The sequence below is a fragment of the Berghia stephanieae genome, chromosome 4, assembly GCF_034508935.2.
Source record: "Berghia stephanieae isolate SIO BIC M18660-M18661 chromosome 4, UCSD_Bste_1.3, whole genome shotgun sequence".
Lineage (NCBI taxonomy): Eukaryota > Metazoa > Mollusca > Gastropoda > Nudibranchia > Aeolidiidae > Berghia > Berghia stephanieae.
Window position 1 is genome coordinate 80,797,374 of NC_088363.1, and position 22,097 is coordinate 80,819,470.

A 22,097-nucleotide genomic window follows, 5' to 3' on the forward strand; every position below is an offset into this window, starting at 1 on the left:
GGTGAAAACAATATCCGAAAGTCTAACTCCCGCTCAAACAAAATAGAAACTCCGAATCTTCATGCCTTTCAAAAGGAAACAGTAGTAAATAAGTGAGTAGCGTTTGGTAACATATTTTTTTATTCGGAGACAATACACTATAGTCTTTTAAATCAAACGGCGGATTTTTTTTGGCGCATTTTGGGCAAATGTCGCAGGCATAGGTGTATAAATAAATGCATAAATAAATAGATACTATTTATAAATCTATTTTTGCAATTGAAGTAGGATAAAATTGGCGGATTTTGGCGGATTTCCGGCATAAAGTTGGTGGGAATTTTGCAAAGGCACCTGGCAACACTGCAGTTCGATAAAAACCACATGAAGAGGGAATGTGATGGAACGTCATAGCTTTTATGAAAACTCTTAAACACACACACACACACACACACACACACACACACACACACAAGCAAGACAAAACCCTCACCTTTTTTTTTTCAAAGAAGCGAATAATTTTTGCATTGTTTTGTTGTTTTCCCCCCATATTTTTCAAAGTTTCAATCTTATAATATTACCAACTTAATTAAATAGACAAAGCGATCTATTCGCACTAAGTCGAAGCGCATAGTTGAGTCCTTGCAAAAGGCCCTTTACTCACATTCTCCCACCGTACTCAGTTGTAAAATGAGTACCTGGCCGTTAACAGTCGAAAGAATTGTAAAATCGCTACCAGGCGACATGTCACGTTTTGCTTGTTGCGTGTTGCTGTTGGCCATGGACCCTTTGTAAATCGCATTGAGCACGTTAAGTGGATATTGCACTATATGAAAGCTCATGTTTTTGTTGTTGTTTTTTTTAATATAAGGGTATTTCCATTACAACAATGCGCCCATAAACATGCATGCACATAACTATACGTTGATAGTAAACAAATTGCCATTTCGTTCCTTTAATTCCTAGTTTTATCATTAAATGAGAATGAGAGAGAGAGAGAGAGAGATAGTGAGAGAGAGAGAGGGGAGAGAGAGAGAGAGAGAGAGAGAGAGAGAGAGAGAGAGAGAGAGAGAGAGAGAGAGAGAGAGTAAGAAAATGGGGGATATGAGAGAGTGTTTAAAGGCGTTTTAGTTTTGTTATGCTTTTTGTTGGTTTACTTCTATGTCATTGTATTTTATTCTTATTATTTATTTGCTTAATTAATTTCAGTCTATGGCAATACCCGACGTGCACTTATTTGCAGGTCTGATAACCCAATTCCTCATGGGCTCATTGTTGTTATGGAAATCTAAAAAAAAAAAATAAAAAAAATAACGCAATATTTTGTCCATTACAACAATGTTAACTTGGCCCATAAGTGGATTCGGATGTCAGACCTGCATATATGTACACGTCGGCAATACACAATCCAGAAATGGATAAATAACGTTCATTTTATATTTTCTCTTATCTTAATTCAAGTGACACTCGGGAACGCTTTTAAAACGTATTGCTTCAAATACTGCTTCAATGATTAATGCGTTTGATCTTATCAACATGACAAAACGTAACAACATGAGACTTTCTATTATCACAACGACAACGACAACAAAAACAATTTTTAATGTTAAGGTCCGCCATTCAACCAGTTCACTGATGTATAGATAGTATGCGATTGGCGAAGAAGTTCACAACATTGCCATCCGGAAGTATAACGGATCAACACACAAAACGATGTGTAACCATGAACTTTTATAGTCTGGTTAATTCAGTTTAGTGAGAATTACCCATAAACGTGGATGACAAAAAAACAACAACAAAGACATGAGTGACGTCTCTTCATTCTATCTATAATACTCTGAAAAAGACTCGTGCTAAAAAAAATTGTGACCCTTCGCCTCAAAACGGTATTAAGTAGAAAGTTGGTTAAGATGCCGAAAATTGAACTTATAGCCAGAAATATCAGACGTGCGTTGAGTTTGTACGTTTCATTGAGGAGAATGGTTACCATAATTTTATGGTGCTAATGCCAATAATTTATATTTTTGACCAGTTTAAGTATAATATGGTTCGTTCCGACATAATACCGTTTTGAGACGACCGGTCACATAATTTGACCAGAAAAATCGTCCTTCAAAAATTGATCAGTTTGGGGTTATCGTGGCTCAGCGGAACTGTCTTGCTTCGCACCCGAAAGGTACCGAGTTCGATCACCCGCCGCTACGCTAATTGGCCTTGAGCTGGTTAACCTTGAACTGCGGCTGAGGTCTGGGTTATTCCAGTCTTTCCTTGGAATAGACCCTATTAGAGACAAATATCCCCTTGGGGATGAATAAAGGGAATTTTATTAATCATTTATTAATTAAATTGAGTAACTTGAGAAACTTGAGTAATTAACTATTGTTCTATTTCACAATGGCCCGAGGAGTCAAACACTTGTCTTGTTCTTTCTTTGTGTGGGTGTATGAGCGTGTGTTTGCCTGGGGGAGTATTTGATTATGTGTAGATGCCACGAGAGCGTTTTCAATTAATTATAATTATTGATTGATTCTTTTGACAACAACAAAAGACACAGTTCTCAGTGCGACACTTAAGAGTGGAGGAATTCTTTTCTATCGTTTCATCATTGTCGTCGTCGTCGTCGTCATCGTCATTATCATCATCATCATCATCATAAAAAAAAATATCAACAATTGATTTTTTTATCAGAGTTCGGAGAATTTATGTCTATTCAATCCATAAACAAAAAGCATAATATTTTTATGGGTGATTTTAACATTAATTATCTCGGAAACAAAAATGAATCCAAAGTATTCCGGGAGCTTATTGTTTCAAACAATTCTATTCAACTCGTAAGCGGTCCTACAAACAACCATGGCCACACAATAGATCAAGTCAATACAGACATTAAACATTCTCTCTCTTCACCTGTCTTGAATATTGATAAATTAATTTCGGACCATCATTTGATTGTGTTTTGCGTTTTATTCCCAGTGAAGCTTGAAATAAAAAAAGATGATAACATCTCGTAATATGAAGAATATAAACATGAAAATTTTTAAAAAACAAGACATTGACCAGAACGTTGAAAATAAACATGATGCGAATGGTCTCCACGAGTCAATTGTTGGTACGGTGGACAAACACTCTAGTATAATACAGAAATGAAATTGAATGGATTAGCCAGGAGGCGGGCAGAAAGAAAATGGCTCAAGTCCAGAGATGCTGTTGACAACAAATTGTACATCGAGGCTAGAAATGATGCGAATGCCGTCAATTTCAGGGCCAAAAAGAAATTCTATGAAGAAAGCCTCAAAAACGTGGGACGTTCGAGACAATTCTTTGCCTTAACCAAGGAACTGCTGGGACAACAGACGGAAGCCGCTCTCCCACCTTTAATCGATCGTGCAGATCTACCAACTCGCTTTGGTCAATATTTTAAAGAAAAATGGGATACCATCAGGAAAGAACTCTCATCTGAATCAATCCAAACAACATTTGACAAGTTTCATGGTGATTCATTAACTAATTTTGCAAAGATCACTGAAGCTGACTTACGTGACTGCATTATGTCGTCTCCAACTAAAAGTTGCGATTTAGACCCCGTAAATACTGCCATTCTAAAAAAGTGCATTGGTGTAATTTTAACACCATTTACATGTATTGTTAATAATTCGTTGCAGTCAGGTGCTGTATCAGACATTTACAAAGTTGCTCATGTCAAACCCCTTTTGAAAAAACCTGATCTAGATAAAGAGAACTTAAAAAACTATCGCCCTGTCTCTAATCTTCCTTTTCTCTCTAAAATCTTAGAAAAGCTTGGTTTGAAACAATTACTGTCTCATCTTAAAAGTAATTGTCTTGAAGAAAAAATTCAGTCGGCTTATAGGCAAATCATTCGATGGAAACTGCACTTGTTAGGGTTGTTAATGATCTCCTCTTTGTTATAGACAATGGTTCATGTTCTTTGCTGAATTTGCTTGACCTATCGTCTGCTTTTGATACTATTGATCACAATCTTCTCCTCAAACGTCTTGAAATTACTTATGTGCAGCGCTTGATTGTTTTAGGTCAGATTTGTTTAATCGTAAACAGATTATTACGGTGGATGAATATAGATCTGAGGAAATCATTAACGGTTGTGGGGTTCCCCAAGGTTCAGTACTTGGACCCGTGCTTTTTGTTATGTACGTTGACCCTCTGTCTAAAATCATCAGACGTTTCGGTCTGTCTTACCACCATTACGCTTATGATACGCAATTGTACTGCGTTTCCAGTACGAGAAATTTACAAGAAGTATAAGCCGATAGTAAGAATTGTATCCAAAGTGTTAAGAAATGGATGAATAATAACAAACTGAAACTGAATGATTATAAGACGGAGGTGCTGTATGTTGGGAACAGGAAGTTGAAAAGTGAAACAGAATTGAAGCTAGGGGATGCCTATTGACAAAGTGAAAAATCTTGGTACATTCTTAGACTCTGGACTGTCGATGGAGCATCAGGTTAATAATTTGGTTAGATCTCTCTTTTTCCAACTAAAAAAAGATTGCTTCCATTAGACGGTTTATATCTGAGAATGTGACCAAACACCTGGCCTTGTCCCTCGTACTATCGAAATTGGATTATTGTAATGGTCTATTGTTGGGCGTTTCGCAATATAATCTGAGACGTCTTCAGATTGTCCAAAACAGCGCTGCCAGACTAGTATTCATGAAGCGTAGGTGCGATTCGGCCAGACCTCTGCTTCATGACCTGCATTGGCTGCCTGTTGAGAATAGGATTAAATTCAAAGTTTGTGTTTTAGTGTATCGTTGTCTTGAAGGCACTGCCCCTTCCTACCTTTGGGAACGTATTGAAAGATATTCAAAACCCCGCCCCTTAAGTTCGGCCAGTGATTCCACCAAACTAGTTGTCCCTCGAATATTGAAAAAAGCTGGAATGAGATCCTTTTCTCATTTCGGACCCTCTGTTTGGAACGCCTTATCACAGAGCATTCGTGAAAAAGAATCTTTGTCTATTTTTAAACGTTCGCTTAAAACATATCTGTTTCGTCTTTAGTAGATGGTATGAGAAGCAAGATTGGTCTTTTTTGTTTGTGTTCTGTGTTGTGTGTGTGCGCGCGCGTGTGTGTGTGTTTGTGTGTGTGTGTTTGTGTGTGTGTGTGTGTGTGTGAACTTGTGTGTGTGAATGAGTATGTTTCAGCCAAAGTAATTGGTAATTTAAGCCATGTATTGTAACACGCCTGACCGGCGAGTCTTGTTTTTGTTGGCTCTTTCATTTACGTGTTTTGAGTGATTTTTATCTGACATTTCGCCTGGATTTTAATACCATCTGATTTGTGATAGTCTTGTGGTTTTATTGATATACATTTTAACGATTTCTAACAGAGGATTTTTCTAAAATTTTAAAATTTAAGTATGGATTTTCCAAAGTCGAACATAGTTTTAAACTGCTATTTGTTTACAGCCATATTGGAAACTTTATTCACTGTGCTATATTTTACAACTTTTAACAACTACCGTGTACATCGATCTATTTATAATACTAATTTTGTGAACAGACTCAGAGGGGGTAGACGAAAACAACGCCCTATAACCACCGTCATTGGTCATCGGCCAACCCCACGCCCGCTCCCCCTACGACCTCGATCCTCGCTTCAATTTATCAACACTCGTCCCCCATCCAATCTAATCACTTCAATGAGTAATCCTCACCGTTCCTTGTCAAATGTCAACACTGTCCGTGACAGTCAGTATGAAATTAACGACCACCATGACAACAACTCGCAGCAACAGCACCGTCTTGAGCAACAACAACAACAACAACAACAACAACAACAACAACAACAAGCTGCACGTAGTGATCATACCAGTTTAAAAATTGGATTACTAAATGTTAGATCGTGTCGTAATAAAACTCAAGACATAATCGACATTATTGAAGATCATAAAATTAATATTTTTGTCATCTTGGAAACATGGCTTAATCATTCATATGATGATCCAATTATGAAAGCAATTACACCCGAAGGCTTTTGTATTAAATCATTTCCACGCATTGGGAGGAAAGGAGGTGGTATTGCAATTATTTACAACTTGTCACTCTTTGACAAGATATCATTTCACCATGATAATTTTAGAAGTTTTGAATACGCTGGATTTGCCATTCATGAAAATAATTTTAAAAAGTCGTTTCACTGTGTCTACCGCCCACCACCAAGCCAACAAAACAAAATATCAACAATTGATTTTTTATCTGAGTTCGGAGAATTTATGTCAATGCAATCCATTAACAAAAAGCATAATATTTTTATGGGTGATTTTAACATTGATTATTTCGGAAACAAAAATGAATCGAAAGTATTTCGGGAGATTATTGACACAAACAACAATATTCAACTTGTAAGCGGTCCTACAAACAACCATGGCCACACAATAGATCATGTCATTACAGACATTGAACATTCTCTCTCTTCATCTGTCTCAAATATTGATAAATTAATCTCTGACCATCATTTAATTGTGTTTTGCGTTTTATTTCCAATGAAGCACGAAGTAAAAAAGATGATAACATCTCGTAATTTGAAGAATATAAACATGAACATTTTTAAACAAGACCTTGACCATAACGTTAAAAATAAACATGATGCGAATGGTCTCCACGAGTCAATTGTTGGTACGGTGGACAAGCATGCTCCCTTAACAACTAGAGCAGTAAAAGTGAGACGTCAAGCACCCTGGTATAATACCGAAATAAAATTGAATGGATTAGCCAGGAGGCGGGCAGAAAGAAAATGGCTCAAGTCCAGAGATGCTGTCGATAAGAAGCGATACATCGCGGCTAGAAATGATGCAAAAGCCGTCAATTTCAGGGCCAAAAAGAAATTCTATGAAGAAAGCCTCAAAAACGTGGGACGTTCGAGACAATTCTTTGCCTTGACCAAGGAACTGCTGGGACAACAGACGCAACCAGCTCTCCCATCTTTAATCGATCGTGCAGATCTACCAACTCGCTTTGGTCAATATTTTAAAGAAAAAACGGATACCATCAGGAAGGAACTCTCGTCTGAATCGATCCCTACAACATTTGACAAGTTTCATGGTGATTCGTTAACACATTTTTCAAAGATTACTGAAGCTGACTTACGTGATTGCATTATGTCGTCTCCAACTAAAAGTTGTGATTTAGACGCCTTAAATACTGCCATTTTAAAAAAATGCATTGATGTAATTTTAACACCATTTACATGTATTGTTAATAATTCGTTGCAGTCAGGTGCTGTACCAGACATTTACAAAGTTGCTCATGTCAAACCCCTTTTGAAAAAACCTGATCTCGATAAAGAGAACTTAAAAAACTATAGCCCTGTCTCTAATCTTCCTTTTCTCTCTAAGATCTTAGAAAAGCTTGTTTTGAAACAATTACTGTCTCATCTTAAAAATAATTGTCTTGAAGAAAAATTTCAGTCTGCTTATAGGCAACATCATTCGACGGAAACCGCACTTGTTAGGGTTGTTAATGATCTCCTCTCTGTTATAGACAATGGTTCATGTTCTTTGCTGAATTTGCTTGACCTATCGTCTGCTTTTGATACTATTGATCACAATCTTCTTCTCAAACGTCTTGAAATTACTTATGGCGTGTCTGGTGCAGCGCTTGATTGGTTTAGGTCATATTTGTTTAATCGTAAACAGATTATTACGGTGGATGAATATAGATCGGAGGAAATCTTTCTTGATTGTGGGGTTCCCAGGGTTCAGTACTTGGACCCGTTCTTTTTGTTTTGTACGTTGGCCCTCTGTCTAAAATCATCAGAAGTTTTGGTCTGTCTTACCATCAATACGCTGATGATACGCAATTGTACTGCGTTTCCAATATGAGAAATTTACAAGAAGTATCAGCCAATAGTAAAAATTGTATCCAAAGTGTTAAGAAATGGATGAATGAGAACAGACTGAAACTGAATGATGATAAGACGGAGGTGCTGTATGTGGGGAACAGGAAGTGGAAAAGTGAAACAGATTTGAAGTTGGGGGATGCCTCTATTCAAATTGTTGACAAAGTGAAAAACCTTGGCACATTCTTAGACTCTGGACTGTCGATGGAGCATCAGGTTAATAATTTGGTTAGATCTCTCTTTTTCCAACTAAAAAAGATTGCTTCCATTAGACGGTTCATATCTGAGGATGTGACCAAGCACCTGGTTGTGTCCCTCGTACTATCGAAATTGGATTATTGTAATGCTCTGTTGTTTGGCGTTTCGCAATACAATCTGAAACGTCTTCAGATTGTCCAAAACAGCGCTGCCAGACTAGTATTTATGAAGCGTAGGTGCGACTCTGCCGGACCTCTACTTCATGACCTGCATTGGCTGCCTGTTGAGAAAAGAATTAAATTCAAAGCTTGTGTTTTAGTGTATCGTTGTCTTGAAGGTACTGCCCCTTCCTACCTTTCAGAACTAATTGAAAGATATTCAAAACCCCGCCCCTTACGTTCGGCCAGTGATTCCACAAAACTAGTTGTCCCTCGAATTCGGAAAAATGCTGGAATGAGATCCTTTTCTCATTTCGGACCCTCTATTTGGAACGCCTTACCGCAGAGCATTCGTGAAAAAGAATCTTTGTCTATTTTTAAACGTTCGCTTAAAACATATTTGTTTCGATTTTAGTAGATGGTATGAGAAGCAAGATAGGTTTGGTTTGTGTTGTGTGTTGTGTTGTGTGTGTGTATGTGTGTGTGTGTGTGTGCTTGTGTGTGTGAATGAGTATGTTTCAGCCAAAGTAATTTGTAATTTAAGCGCTTAGAGTCTGGTGTCTCGGAGTTATAGCGCTATATAAGTTTTCAGCATTATTATTATTAAGCGCTTAGAGTCTGGTGTCTCGGAGTTATAGAGCGCTATATACGTTTTCAGCATTATTATTATTATTATTATTATTATTATTATTATTATTATTATTATTATTATTATTATTATTATTATTATTATTATTATTATCATCATCATCATCATCGTCGTCGTCGTCGTCGTCATCATCATCATCGTCGTCGTCGTCATCATCATCATCGTCGTCGTCATCATCTGAAGCATAAATTAAACAACATAAACGTTTTTGAAAAAAAAAAAAAAAAAAAAAAAAAAAAAAAACATAGATGAACAGTCCACCTGTTATAATTTAGCCGGCAAAGTGACATCAGTCGCAAGACAGATCAAAGTTGAAGTCATCTAGTGTGCAGTGTGCAGTGTGCAAAATCGTGACGCATTTCCGGCCGAATTCGTACGGTGACTGGGTGCAAACAATTATAATTATAATTTTATTATCGGATATCTAACAATTATTGTCCTAAAAATACGACTGACTCGGACGCGCGAAAGTTATTTTATCTGAATATTTTTGCTGGAATGTTTCCATCTTGATATAACTGCGAAGAAATACACACCAAATTTGCATAAACATGAAAAATTATGCCCTTCCGCCATGACATCATAAGATGTCGTCGCCTAGGCATTCCACGAAGGAAATATATATCCTTCATCAAACAAGATGTCTGATGTCAATAAGAATCACCCATGATGTCCAAGTGAGGAAAGAGGGGGTTAATAATCTTGTATAAAAGAGAACGTAAATTGTGAGGCAAAACACGATAGGTTGTTGCCGACGTTACATATATATAGGTCTGACAACCGAACTCACTTATGGGCCTAGTTTAACATTGTTGTTATGGATAAAATTTTGCGACATTTTATTTTAGATTTCCATTACAAAAATGAGTCCATAAGGAATTGGGTTATCAGACCTGCAAATAAGTGCACGTCAGTGGTTGCTGATAACAAAAAAAAACGGAACGCGTTGGATAAACCATTGCGATAACAAAGAAATCACACAAACAACAATGTGGTGTTGCCAAGAAGACATTTTGCTGTCGAGAGTTAATCCAAGATATTCTGATTTTTGGGTTGTCTCCAATTTTTCTTCAAAAGTAATAAACAAAAATGAATATAACAGCTTAACCCTCTCCTTACCAACTACAGGAAAATCGTCACATTCGTTACGATACAACCAACATTTAACCCTCTCCTTACCAACTACAGGAAAATCGTCACATTCGTTACGATACAACCAACAATTAACCCTCTCCTTACCAACTATAGGAAAATCGTCACATTCGTTACGATACAACCAACATTTAACCCTCTCCTTACCAACTATAGGAAAATCGTCACATTCGTTACGATACAACCAACATTTAACCCTCTCCTTACCAACTATAGGAAAATCGTCACATTCGTTACGATACAACCAACATTTAACCCTCTCCTTACCAACTATAGGAAAATCGTCACATTCGTTACGATACAACCAACATTTAACCCTCTCCTTACCAACTATAGGAAAATCGTCACATTCGTTACGATACAACCAACATTTAACCCTCTCCTTACCAACTATAGGAAAATCGTCACATTCGTTACGATACAACCAACATTTAACCCTCTCCTTACCAACTATAGGAAAATCGTCACATTCGTTACGATACAACCAACATTTAACCCTCTCCTTACCAACTATAGGAAAATCGTCACATTCGTTACGATACAACCAACAATTAACCCTCTCCTTACCAACTATAGGAAAATCGTCACATTCGTTACGATACAACCAACATTTAACCCTCTCCTTACCAACTATAGGAAAATCGTCACATTCGTTACGATACAACCAACATTTAACCCTCTCCTTACCAACTATAGGAAAATCGTCACATTCGTTACGATACAACCAACATTTAACCCTCTCTTACCAACTATAGGAAAATCGTCACATTCGTTACGATACAACCAACATTTAACCCTCTCCTTATCAACTATAGGAAAATCGTCACATTCGTTACGATACAACCAACATTTAACCCTCTCTTTACCAACTATAGGAAAATCGTCACATTCGTTACGATACAACCAACATTTAACCTCTCCTTATCAACTATAGGAAAATCGTCACATTCGTTACGATACAACCAACATTTAACCCTCTCCTTACCAACTATAGGAAAATCGTCACATTCGTTACGATACAACCAACATTTAACCCTCTCCTTACCAACTATAGGAAAATCGTCACATTCGTTACGATACAACCAACATTTAACCCTCTCCTTACCAACTATAGGAAAATCGTCACATTCGTTACGATACAACCAACATTTAACCCTCTCTTTACCAACTATAGGAAAATCGTCACATTCGTTACGATACAACCAACATTTAACCCTCTCCTTACCAACTATAGGAAAATCGTCACATTCGTTACGATACAACCAACATTTAACCCTCTCCTTACCAACTATAGGAAAATCGTCACATTCGTTACGATACAACCAACATTTAACCCTCTCCTTACCAACTATAGGAAAATCGTCACATTCGTTACGATACAACCAACATTTAACCCTCTCCTTACCAACTATAGGAAAATCGTCACATTCGTTACGATACAACCAACATTTAACCCTCTCCTTACCAACTATAGGAAAATCGTCACATTCGTTACGATACAACCACATTTAACCCTCTCTTACCAACTATAGGAAAATCGTCACATTCGTTACGATACAACCAACATTTAACCCTCTCCTTACCAACTATAGGAAAATCGTCACATTCGTTACGATACAACCAACATTTAACCCTCTCCTTACCAACTATAGGAAAATCGTCACATTCGTTACGATACAACCAACATTTAACCCTCTCCTTACCAACTATAGGAAAATCGTCACATTCGTTACGATACAACCAACATTTAACCCTCTCCTTACCAACTATAGGAAAATCGTCACATTCGTTACGATACAACCACATTTAACCCTCTCTTTACCAACTATAGGAAAATCGTCACATTCGTTACGATACAACCAACATTTAACCCTCTCCTTACCAACTATAGGAAAATCGTCACATTCGTTACGATACAACCAACATTTAACCCTCTCCTTACCAACTATAGGAAAATCGTCACATTCGTTACGATACAACCAACATTTAACCCTCTCCTTACCAACTATAGGAAAATCGTCACATTCGTTACGATACAACCAACATTTAACCCTCTCCTTACCAACTATAGGAAAATCGTCACATTCGTTACGATACAACCAACATTTAACCCTCTCCTTACCAACTATAGGAAAATCGTCACATTCGTTACGATACAACCAACATTTAACCTCTCCTTACCAACTATAGGAAAATCGTCACATTCGTTACGATACAGCCGACATTTAACCCTCTCCTTACCAACTATAGGAAATTCGTCTCATTCGTTACGATACAGCCGACATTTAACCCTCTCCTTACCAACTATAGGAAATTCGTCTCATTCGTTACGATACAGCCGACATTTAACCCTCTCCTTACCAACTACAGGAAAATCGTCACATTCGTTACGATACAACCAACAATTAACCCTCTCCTTACCAACTACAGGAAAATCGTCACATTCGTTACGATACAACCAACATTTTTCTTATTCAAATTTCTTGTGTAAATAATTAAATGAACAGTGTGTTGTAGAGCATGTTTTGTTAAAGAAATTATGTAGATATCTACGGCAAGAGCTTTACTTATTGTGTTTGAGTGATATAAAATATATTTTTGTGTTAGTTGGATGTGAAATTTTGGGGAAAATCCTGAAAATTGCTGGTTAGGAGAGAGTTAAAAAAAAAAAGAGAAGAAAAGAAAGAACAAAATACCCAACACGGAAAGCTTCGGGGTCAAAAGCCCTTCTCCAGCCAACGACAAAATAAAAAAACAAAAAACAAAAAGTAAATGCACTACTAAATTCCATTTTATTAGTAATGTATTTATTTATGTCTTTAATGCGGTGAGAGAATGAGAGTAAAGAGCCTTTTCCAAGGACTCAACTATGCGCCGTACTCAGCTTTAAACTGAGTTCCTGGCCTTTAAGAGCGTTGTCTCTATCGGAAAAAATTACAATATCGCCTAACAGGCGTCATATCTCGTTCTATATGTTTTGTGTTGCTGTTAGTTAGCGACTGGGACCCTTTGTAAAGTGCTTTGAGCACGTTCAGTGAATATTGCGCTATATAAAAGCTCAAAGCTCAAGTTTAAATAAAAACAGAATCAAGCATATCGTTTCAGATTCTAAAACCTTTCTCCAGAAGGAAAAAAAAACCCACAAAACACTCGAATTAAATTGGTAATACCGACGTGTACATATTTGCAGGTCTGATAACCCATATAAATAATTCATTGTTGTTATGAAAATATTATTCTCAAACCACCGCAAAATATTGTCCATAACAACAATGTTAAAATAAGACCCAAATTGCGCCCGGTTATCAGACCTGTATATATGTATACGTCGGGTAATATCTAAATTTAGAAGAGAAAAAAAACCCTTTCTGGGTGTTAAGTAATGTATTGTTGTTGGCTGAGAAGAGGTTTTGAGCTCAAAACGTACGCTCTTGAATAATATTAATCTGCTCTTTTTTTTGTGTTATAATATTTCATTTTTGTACAACCAACATCGGTGATGGTCGACGTGCAGGTCTGATCACACAATTCATAATGGGGTAATTGTTGTAATGGAAATCTCAAAAAATGACGCAAGATATTGTCTATTACTATTACAACAATATGTTAAAGTAGGGCCCATCATTACGTTCGGATGTCAGACCTGAATATATGTACACATCGGTGATGGGTGATTCAAGAGGCGACAGGTTTATTCGACTGTTTCTTTCAATTAATTGCTTCACTCAAGATCAAACAAAAAGGGATTCAATGAACAGAAAATCCATTTTTCAAACAATACAGGTAGGAATGAGTTTAGAAGATCGATTGAAGGAAGGGGATGAGGTGGAGGAGAGAGAGAGATAGATAGATAGAGAGAGAGAGAGAGAGAGAGAGAGGGAGAGAGAGAGAGAGTGAGAGAGAGAGTGAGAGAGAGAGAGAGAGAGAGAGAGAGAGAGAGATAGAGAAGAGAAGAGAATAGCGAGAGAGAGAGAGAGAGAGAGATACACAGAGAGAGAGATACACACACACACACACGGAGAGAGAGAGAGAGAGAGAGAGAGAGAGAGAGAGAGAGAGAGAGAGAGAGAGAGAGATGAATATTGTGTACAAAAAAAAATACACCGGATATAGTCAAAATATGAAGGAAAAATTATTTTTTTTAAAGAAAAAAAAAAAGAAGAAAATGAGGAAAAGACAAAAAAAAAAAAAAAAAAAAGAAAGGAATTAACAACAAAATTAGAATCATTCCCCTTATCAAACTAACTCATAGGATACGACCGTTCAGGGCAAATTTATAGAAATTACCATTTTGTAAAATATCGCTGCTTTGATGTATTTTGGTATGTCACTTGGGCACTACAACCTCCTCCTCCTCCACCAGCACCAATTACAACAGAAACAATGTTACCGTGACCACTTTTACCATCACCATCATCATCACCACCACCACCACCACCACCATCATCATCATCATCAGCATCATCATCATCATCATCAGCATCATCATCATCATCACTACCTCCACCACCACCACCGCCACCACCACCACCACCACTACCACCACCACCATCAGCATCATCATCATCATCATTGTCATCATCATCATCACTACCTCCACCACAACCACCGCCACCACCACCACCACCATCACCACCACCACGACCATCATCATCATCATCATCATCATCATCATCATCATCATCATCATCATCATCATCATCATCATCATCACCACCACCACCACCACCACCAACGCCACCATCACCATCTCATCTCTCTCACATCCCATTACTTAATTCTAAATTTACAATCACTTGTATTGTCCTCATGACATGAAAGAAATAATCAAACAAGACTGCTTCCATTTCCCTAATAGATTTTTAATAGTTAGTATCAATCAACATTATTTGATGTATGTGAAACGACAATGAATTGATGTTTCTGTTAGGTGATAGATCTATATCATAAAAGCCTTCCCCGTGTGTCGCAATTTGATGAAACGACAACTTGTAGACAATGAATTGATGTTTGTGTAGGTGATAGATCTATATCATAAAAGCCTTCCCCGTGTGTCGCAACTTGATGAAACGACAACTTGTAGACAATGAATTGATGTTTCTGTTAGGTGATAGATCTATATCATAAAAGCCTTCCCCGTGTGTCGCAATTTGATGAAACGACAACTTGTAGACAATGAATTGATGTTTGTGTAGGTGATATAATATGAAAACAGCATCCGCGCGAGTCGTAATTTGATGAACGACAAAGGCCCGCGTGTCACAACTTGATGCCTCTCTCACATTGATGTCATGACGAATACAAAACTACTGAATGACGTGGACTGTCACAAGTAATAGACAAAAACGAATATAACAGCCTTGAAAAAACAAGAAAGAAAAAAAAAACCCAAACAAAACACAACCAAACCGTACGAAATACTAAACGTATCATTCTTAAAACTCTTCTTCAGCTAATAACAAAAAACGTTACGAGTCCAGATCATATCTGAATTTTTTTAATACGTAAAGTATTAACCGTTTTACGTTTTTATTATTTTCGTTATTGACTGAAGAAGGGTTTTGAGCTCGAAACGTAAAGTAAGATAATTTTTTTTCCCCTCCTCTATTTTCCTCTTGGTTATATTTTTTTTTCTTTCCTTTTTAAAAAAAAATTAAACTGTTACATTCTTGTTTTTATTTATTTATTTATTTTTTGGTAAATTTCTTTTCCAACGAAGTCTTATTCGTTTCCTGTAAACTATAATGGACTCAAACGACGGTGTGATGATTCTTGGCAAATTCAATCACTTCCAGTGTGATGACAAGCGACACGATTATCGACCAGGATTTTAAATAAAAATTGAGCTTTTTTTATATAGCGCTATATCAACTAAACGTGCTCAAAGCGCTTTACAAGGGGTCCCTGGCCAACCGCAACACTTAATATGTAGGACGAGGCACGATAACGCCTGTAAGGCGATATTACAATCTTTTTTAGGACAGAGACAACGCTGTTAACGGCCAGGTACTCATTTTACACACGAGTACGGTGAGAGTAAAGAGCATTTTTGCAAGGACTCCACTATGCGTCGAGCGAGGCTCGAACCCAGGACCTTCCGATCAGAAAGCGAGAGTCATACCTCTAGACCACACAACCACAAAAAAACCCCCCAAAACCAGAGCGATAAACCTGTCATTACTAGCAAGATGTGTCATCCGTAGTATGTTTTGATACACATTCCTTTCACCACTTAGCTGCGGAAATCTGAAACACTCGTATTTACAAATAAATTTGGCCAGAAAACTCGTCCTTCAAAAGAAAAATCGATCAATTAATTTAAAATACCCCTATCTTGTCTATAACTCGCAAATTTGGGACTGCGCGGAAGTCTTGCTTAAAGTCCCAGGTTTGAGAGTTTTTACCAAGATGAGGGTCATATCAATCGATCGATATTTGAAGGACGTTTTCTGGCCAATTAAGAAAAAAAAATACATGTTTTTCCAGAATGCCGCAGTTAACTGGTTAAAGGTACAATTTTTATTCATTGTCATCATCATCATAATCATCGTCATCACCATCATCATCGTCGTCATCATCATCATCATCATCATCATCATCATCATCATCATCATCATCATCATCATCATCATCATCATCATCGTCATCACCATCATCATCGTCGTCATCATCATCATCATCATCATCATCATCATCACCATCATCATCATCATCATCATCATCATCACCACCACCATCATCATTCATGGAAAAATAATTAATATTGATCGGCGAGTGGCGATGAATGATTAAATGTTGATCAATTTTTTAGGGAATCTAAATCAGGTGACTTTTCGAAGAATGATAAAATCGCATTATCCCCTCATGACAAGATGAAATTCTACCTGATCACGTGGTGTTTAACATTTTAAGTCTTTTTTTTGCCTCCAGGAAAATGAAATGGACTTCACGGACAGCGCAGGACGTATAGATAGATCATCCCTGCTGGTTTACGTTTTCTGATTACATTGCCCTTAAATATCCACTTTGTTCCAAAGATTTTCAAGCGCACCGTACCCGGGATTGACAACTCCAAAAAGCAACGAGTATTCAGTATCGTATCGACTAACCATCATCAACAGAAAGACGCATTTCAATTCTCTCTCATTCCAAATCATCACACTCGTAACGACACAAACACAAACATTTCTCTCATTCAGATAATTTGTTATAAAAGTCACAACATTTCAAGAACATGATCGTAAATATTTACAAGAAAAAAAATGGTGTCTTGTAAAGATTTTTTTGCTGAACAAAATTATGTATATCTATCTAATATGCACTTACAGCTTTTTAATTTGAGTTTTAAAATTCAAATTTTGTCTTGACATAGAATGTGTGTAACGTGCATATTATTACTATGATGTCCACTGTAGTTCAACGTGTTGTAATCTTTAAGCGCTTTGATGTCTCGGTATATAGCGCTATATATGTCTCATTATTATTATTATTATTTCAGTAAAAAATCTTGTATGAAAATGGTCCGTAAGGAGATCTCGAGAGAGTTTTTAAAATATACAAACTGAAAACAACGTGTCCTTATTAAATAAAAACTTTAAAAATAAATAGACACCGTTTTTTTTTTGTCTCGGTCTAAACTGAAAAATTTCCTGTCAATAACGAAAATTTTAATGGCGCCTTCCCAGGCTCTTTTTGTATTTCTCCACCGCCTGCATTCCTCTCTTGTTCGCTTCCTCTCGGATGTTTCGGGGTATGATGCGCTTCATCGCCTTGTGGATAATTTTCGGTTTGATGACTTTCCGACGACCCATTCGACTGGACACTTCTTGTCCAATCTGATGCAGCATGCCTGATGAAGAGAGAAATAATAATAATAATAATAAAAGAATAAGATTGTTGAATATTGAACATTGAGCATTTGTATAGCGCAATATCCGCTAAACGTGCTTAACTCTCTACTTACCGACCATTTTCAGTATTTTACCAAAATGGCAGGCTTACCCCAGCAGAAAAATAGATTTTTAAACCTCAAACAATCCCTCTACAAAACAACTTTATATTCTTATTAATTAAACAAAGATCATTCTTCAAAGTTTGTGGTGTACAAAATAAATCACAGTAAGAAAAATTTATATTGTGCCGTTACGAACGTGACGATTTTGCTGTAGATGGTAAGGAGAGGGTTAAAGCGCTTTGCAAGGGGTCCCTAGCCAACAGCAACACTTGTCATGAAGAACGAGACATAACGTTTGTAATGCAATCTTACATATATATTTTTTTACAGACAGAGACAACGCTGTTACCGACAATGTACTTATCTCCTACCTGAGTGCGGTGAGAAAATATTAAGTAAAGAGCCTTTTCCAAGAATACGACTATGCGCCGCTCAAATCTGGAATTGAAAATTGGACCTATCGGTTCGAAGCCTAATGCCATACCGCAAGACCACATGGCCACAAAATGTGTTTCTACCAAATTCTTCTTAACTCTCGATTATTTTAAAATTATTCCCAAAATGCAATAGGTACCTAACACAAAAATTGATGTTTTTTACACTCAAATTTAATGGCAACAAGAACATAAAAGGCACACATTCTTCAGCAAGCCGAGCTTTACATAACAGTATTAAGTTCCTATTTATAGCCATAACGAAGAATTTTCTTCAAATATTTTTTGATGTTCTAACAAATCTGAATTTGAGCTTTTTGAGCTTTTTTTTATATAGCGCAATAGCCACTAAATGTGCTCAAAGCGCTTTACAAGGAGTACCTGGTCAACAGCAACATTTAACATGTAGGACCGGACATGACGCCTGTTAGGCGATATTATAATTTTTCGGACAAAGACAACGCTGTTAACGGCCAGGCACTCATTTTACACCTGAGTACGGTGAGAGAATGTGAGTAAAGAGCCTTATCCAAGGGCTCCACTATACGCCAAGCGCGAGGCTCGAACCCAGGACCTTCCGATCCGAAAGCGAGTGTCATACCACTAGACCACATAGCCGCACTATAAGAAATAAGAAAATTTATCATTGTATCGCGACCAATGTGATAATTTTCCTTCAGAAAAGTGAGTGGAGCAGGCACTTATGTTGGTAACAACAAGATATGAAGTGAATAGAAAAGTGCCAGAAGACAATAGAGAATAAAAAATTTTTTTTCGCGGCGGTGGTGGGGTTTGAACCTGCGACCTTATTGGTACGACAACTCCGCCTGGCAGGTGAGAGCGTGGCTCTACCGTGTGAGCTATCCACGAACACCAAAATATTCGTTTCAAACTCAAAGTCATTACTAGATCCCTCTCTCACCCACTTCTTGAGACCGCCGATTTGTTCGTACACACCATCGCGAATAATTTTGACCAGCAGTTAAGCTTAATAGCCAATATTCTCAACACAAACATATAACATAGAAACGATTGAGACATTGAGTATGCTCCGGTGTATGGGGTGAATTTTTAATTCAGAAAAGTGAGTGGAGCAGGCACTTATGTTGGTAACAACAAGATATGAAGTGAATAGAAAAGTGCCAGAAGACAATATTCACTTCATATCTTGTTGTTACCAACATAAGTGCCTGCTCCACTCACTTTTCTGAATTAAAAATTCACCCCATACACCGGAGCATACTCAATGTCTCAATCGTTTCTATGTTATATGTTTGTGTTGAGAATATGGCTATTAAGCTTAACTGCTGGTCAAAATTATTCGCGATGGTGGTGTACGAACGAATCGGCGGTCTCAAGAAGTGGGTGAGAGAGGGATCTAGTAATGACTTTGAGTTTGAAACGAATATTTTGTGTTCGTGATAGCTCACACGGTAGAGCCACGCTCTCACCTGCCAGGCGGAGTTGTCGTACCAATAAGGTCGCAGGTTCAAACCCCACCACCGCCGCGAAAAATTTTTATTCTCTATTGTCTTCTGGCACTTTTCTATTCACTTCATATCTTGTTGTTACCAACATAAGTGCCTGCTCCACTCACTTTTCTGAATTAAAAATTCACCCCATACACGAGGCATACTCAATGTCTCAATCGTTTATGTAATGTTTTGTTGAGAATATGGCTATTAAGCTAACTGCTGGTCAATTATTTTTGACAAGAACGCTCTAAGGGGTATTTATCAATGATTACTGGTTGAAGAATGTGTTAAAGCTTACCAGCTCTCACTCGCCAGGCGGAGGTCGCCCAATTCGCAGGTTCAACCCCCACCCAAAAATATTTTTTTTATTCTCTATTGTCTTGAATTTCCATATAATTTTTTTCCACTAGTGCTTCACTCACTTTTAATTAAAATTCCCCCATAACGGCATACTCAATGTATGTTTCATGTATATGTTGTTTAAATATGGCATTAAGCTAACTCTGGTCAAATTATTCGCGATTTGTTCGACAATCGGCGCTCAAGAATGTGAAGAGGATCTAGTAATACTTTAGATTTGAAACGATTATTGGTGTTCGGTGTAAAGTAGAGCACGCTCACTGAGCGGATTTGTCGTACAAAAGTGCAGTTCAAACCCACCACGCGGAAATTTCTCACTTTCATTTTATCATCATATTGTTGTTACCAACATAAGTGCCTGCTCCACTCACTTTCTGAATTAAAAATTCACCCCATACACCGGAGCATACTCAATGTCTCAATCGTTTCTATGTTATATGTTTGTGTTGAGAATATTGGCTATAAGCTTAACTGCTGGTCAAAATTATTCGCGATGGTGGTGTACGAACGAATCGGCGGTCTCAAGAAGTGGTGAGAGAGGGATCTAGTAATGACTTTGAGTTTGAAACGAATATTTTGGTGTTCGTGGATAGCTCACACGGTAGAGCCACGCTCTCACCTGCCAGGGGAGTTGTCGTACCAATAAGGTCGCAGGTTCGAACCCCACCACCGCCGCGAAAAATTTTTTTTCTCTATTGTCTTCTGGCACTTTTCTATTCACTTCATATCTTGTTGTTACCAACATAAGTGCCTGCTCCACTCACTTTTCTGAATTAAAAATTCACCCCATACACCGGAGCATACTCAATGTCTCAATCGTTTCTATGTTATATGTTTGTTGAGAATATTGGCTATTAAGCTTAACTGCTGGTCAAAATTATTCGCGATGGTGGTGTACGAACGAATCGGCGGTCTCAAGAAGTGGGTGAGAGAGGGATCTAGTAATGACTTTGAGTTTGAAACGAATATTTTGGTGTTCGTGGATAGCTCACACGGTAGAGCCACGCTCTCACCTGCCAGGCGGAGTTGTCGACCAATAAGGTCGCAGTTCAAACCCCACCACGCCGCGAAAAATTTTTTATTCTCTATTGTCTTCTGGCACTTTTCTATTCACTTCATATCTTGTTGTTACCAACATAAGTGCCTGCTCCACTCACTTTTCTGAATTAAAAATTCACCCCATACACCGGAGCATACTCAATGTCTCAATCGTTTCTATGTTATATGTTTGTGTTGAGAATATTGGCTATTAAGCTTAACTGCTGGTCAAAATTATTCGCGATGGTGGTGTACGAACGAATCGGCGGTCTCAAGAAGTGGGTGAGAGAGGGATCTAGTAATGACTTTGAGTTTGAAACGAATATTTTGGTGTTCGTGGATAGCTCACACGGTAGAGCCACGCTCTCACCTGCCAGGCGGAGTTGTCGTACCAATAAGGTCGCAGGTTCAAACCCCACCACCGCCGCGAAAAATTTTTATTCTCTATTGTCTTCTGGCACTTTTCTATTCACTTCATATCTTGTTGTTACCAACATAAGTGCCTGCTCCACTCACTTTTCTGAATTAAAAATTCACCCCATACACCGGAGCATACTCAATGTCTCAATCGTTTCTATGTTATATGTTTGTGTTGAGAATATTGGCTATTAAGCTTAACTGCGGTCAAAATTATTCGCGATGGTGGTGTACGAACGAATCGGCGGTCTCAAGAAGTGGGTGAGAGAGGGATCTAGTAATGACTTTGAGTTTGAAACGAATATTTTGGTGTTCGTGGATAGCTCACACGGTAGAGCCACGCTCTCACCTGCCAGGGGAGTTGTCGTACCAATAAGGTCGCAGGTTCAAACCCCACCACACGCCGCG

At 37.8% G+C, this 22,097-nt stretch overlaps 1 protein-coding gene across 1 annotated transcript in view; it reads right to left on the reverse strand.

The window, feature by feature from the left end:
• Nucleotides 1-14,915: 14,915 nt before the first annotated feature.
• LOC144971858 (uncharacterized) overlaps nucleotides 14,916-22,097 on the reverse strand; it is a 15,394-nt gene continuing 8,212 nt past the window's right edge. The window contains exon 3 of the mRNA XM_078912933.1: nucleotides 14,916-17,860. Within this exon, the coding sequence (XP_078769059.1) occupies nucleotides 17,679-17,860 (182 nt within the window). The 3' untranslated portion in view covers nucleotides 14,916-17,678. The remainder of the gene's footprint in view (nucleotides 17,861-22,097) is intronic.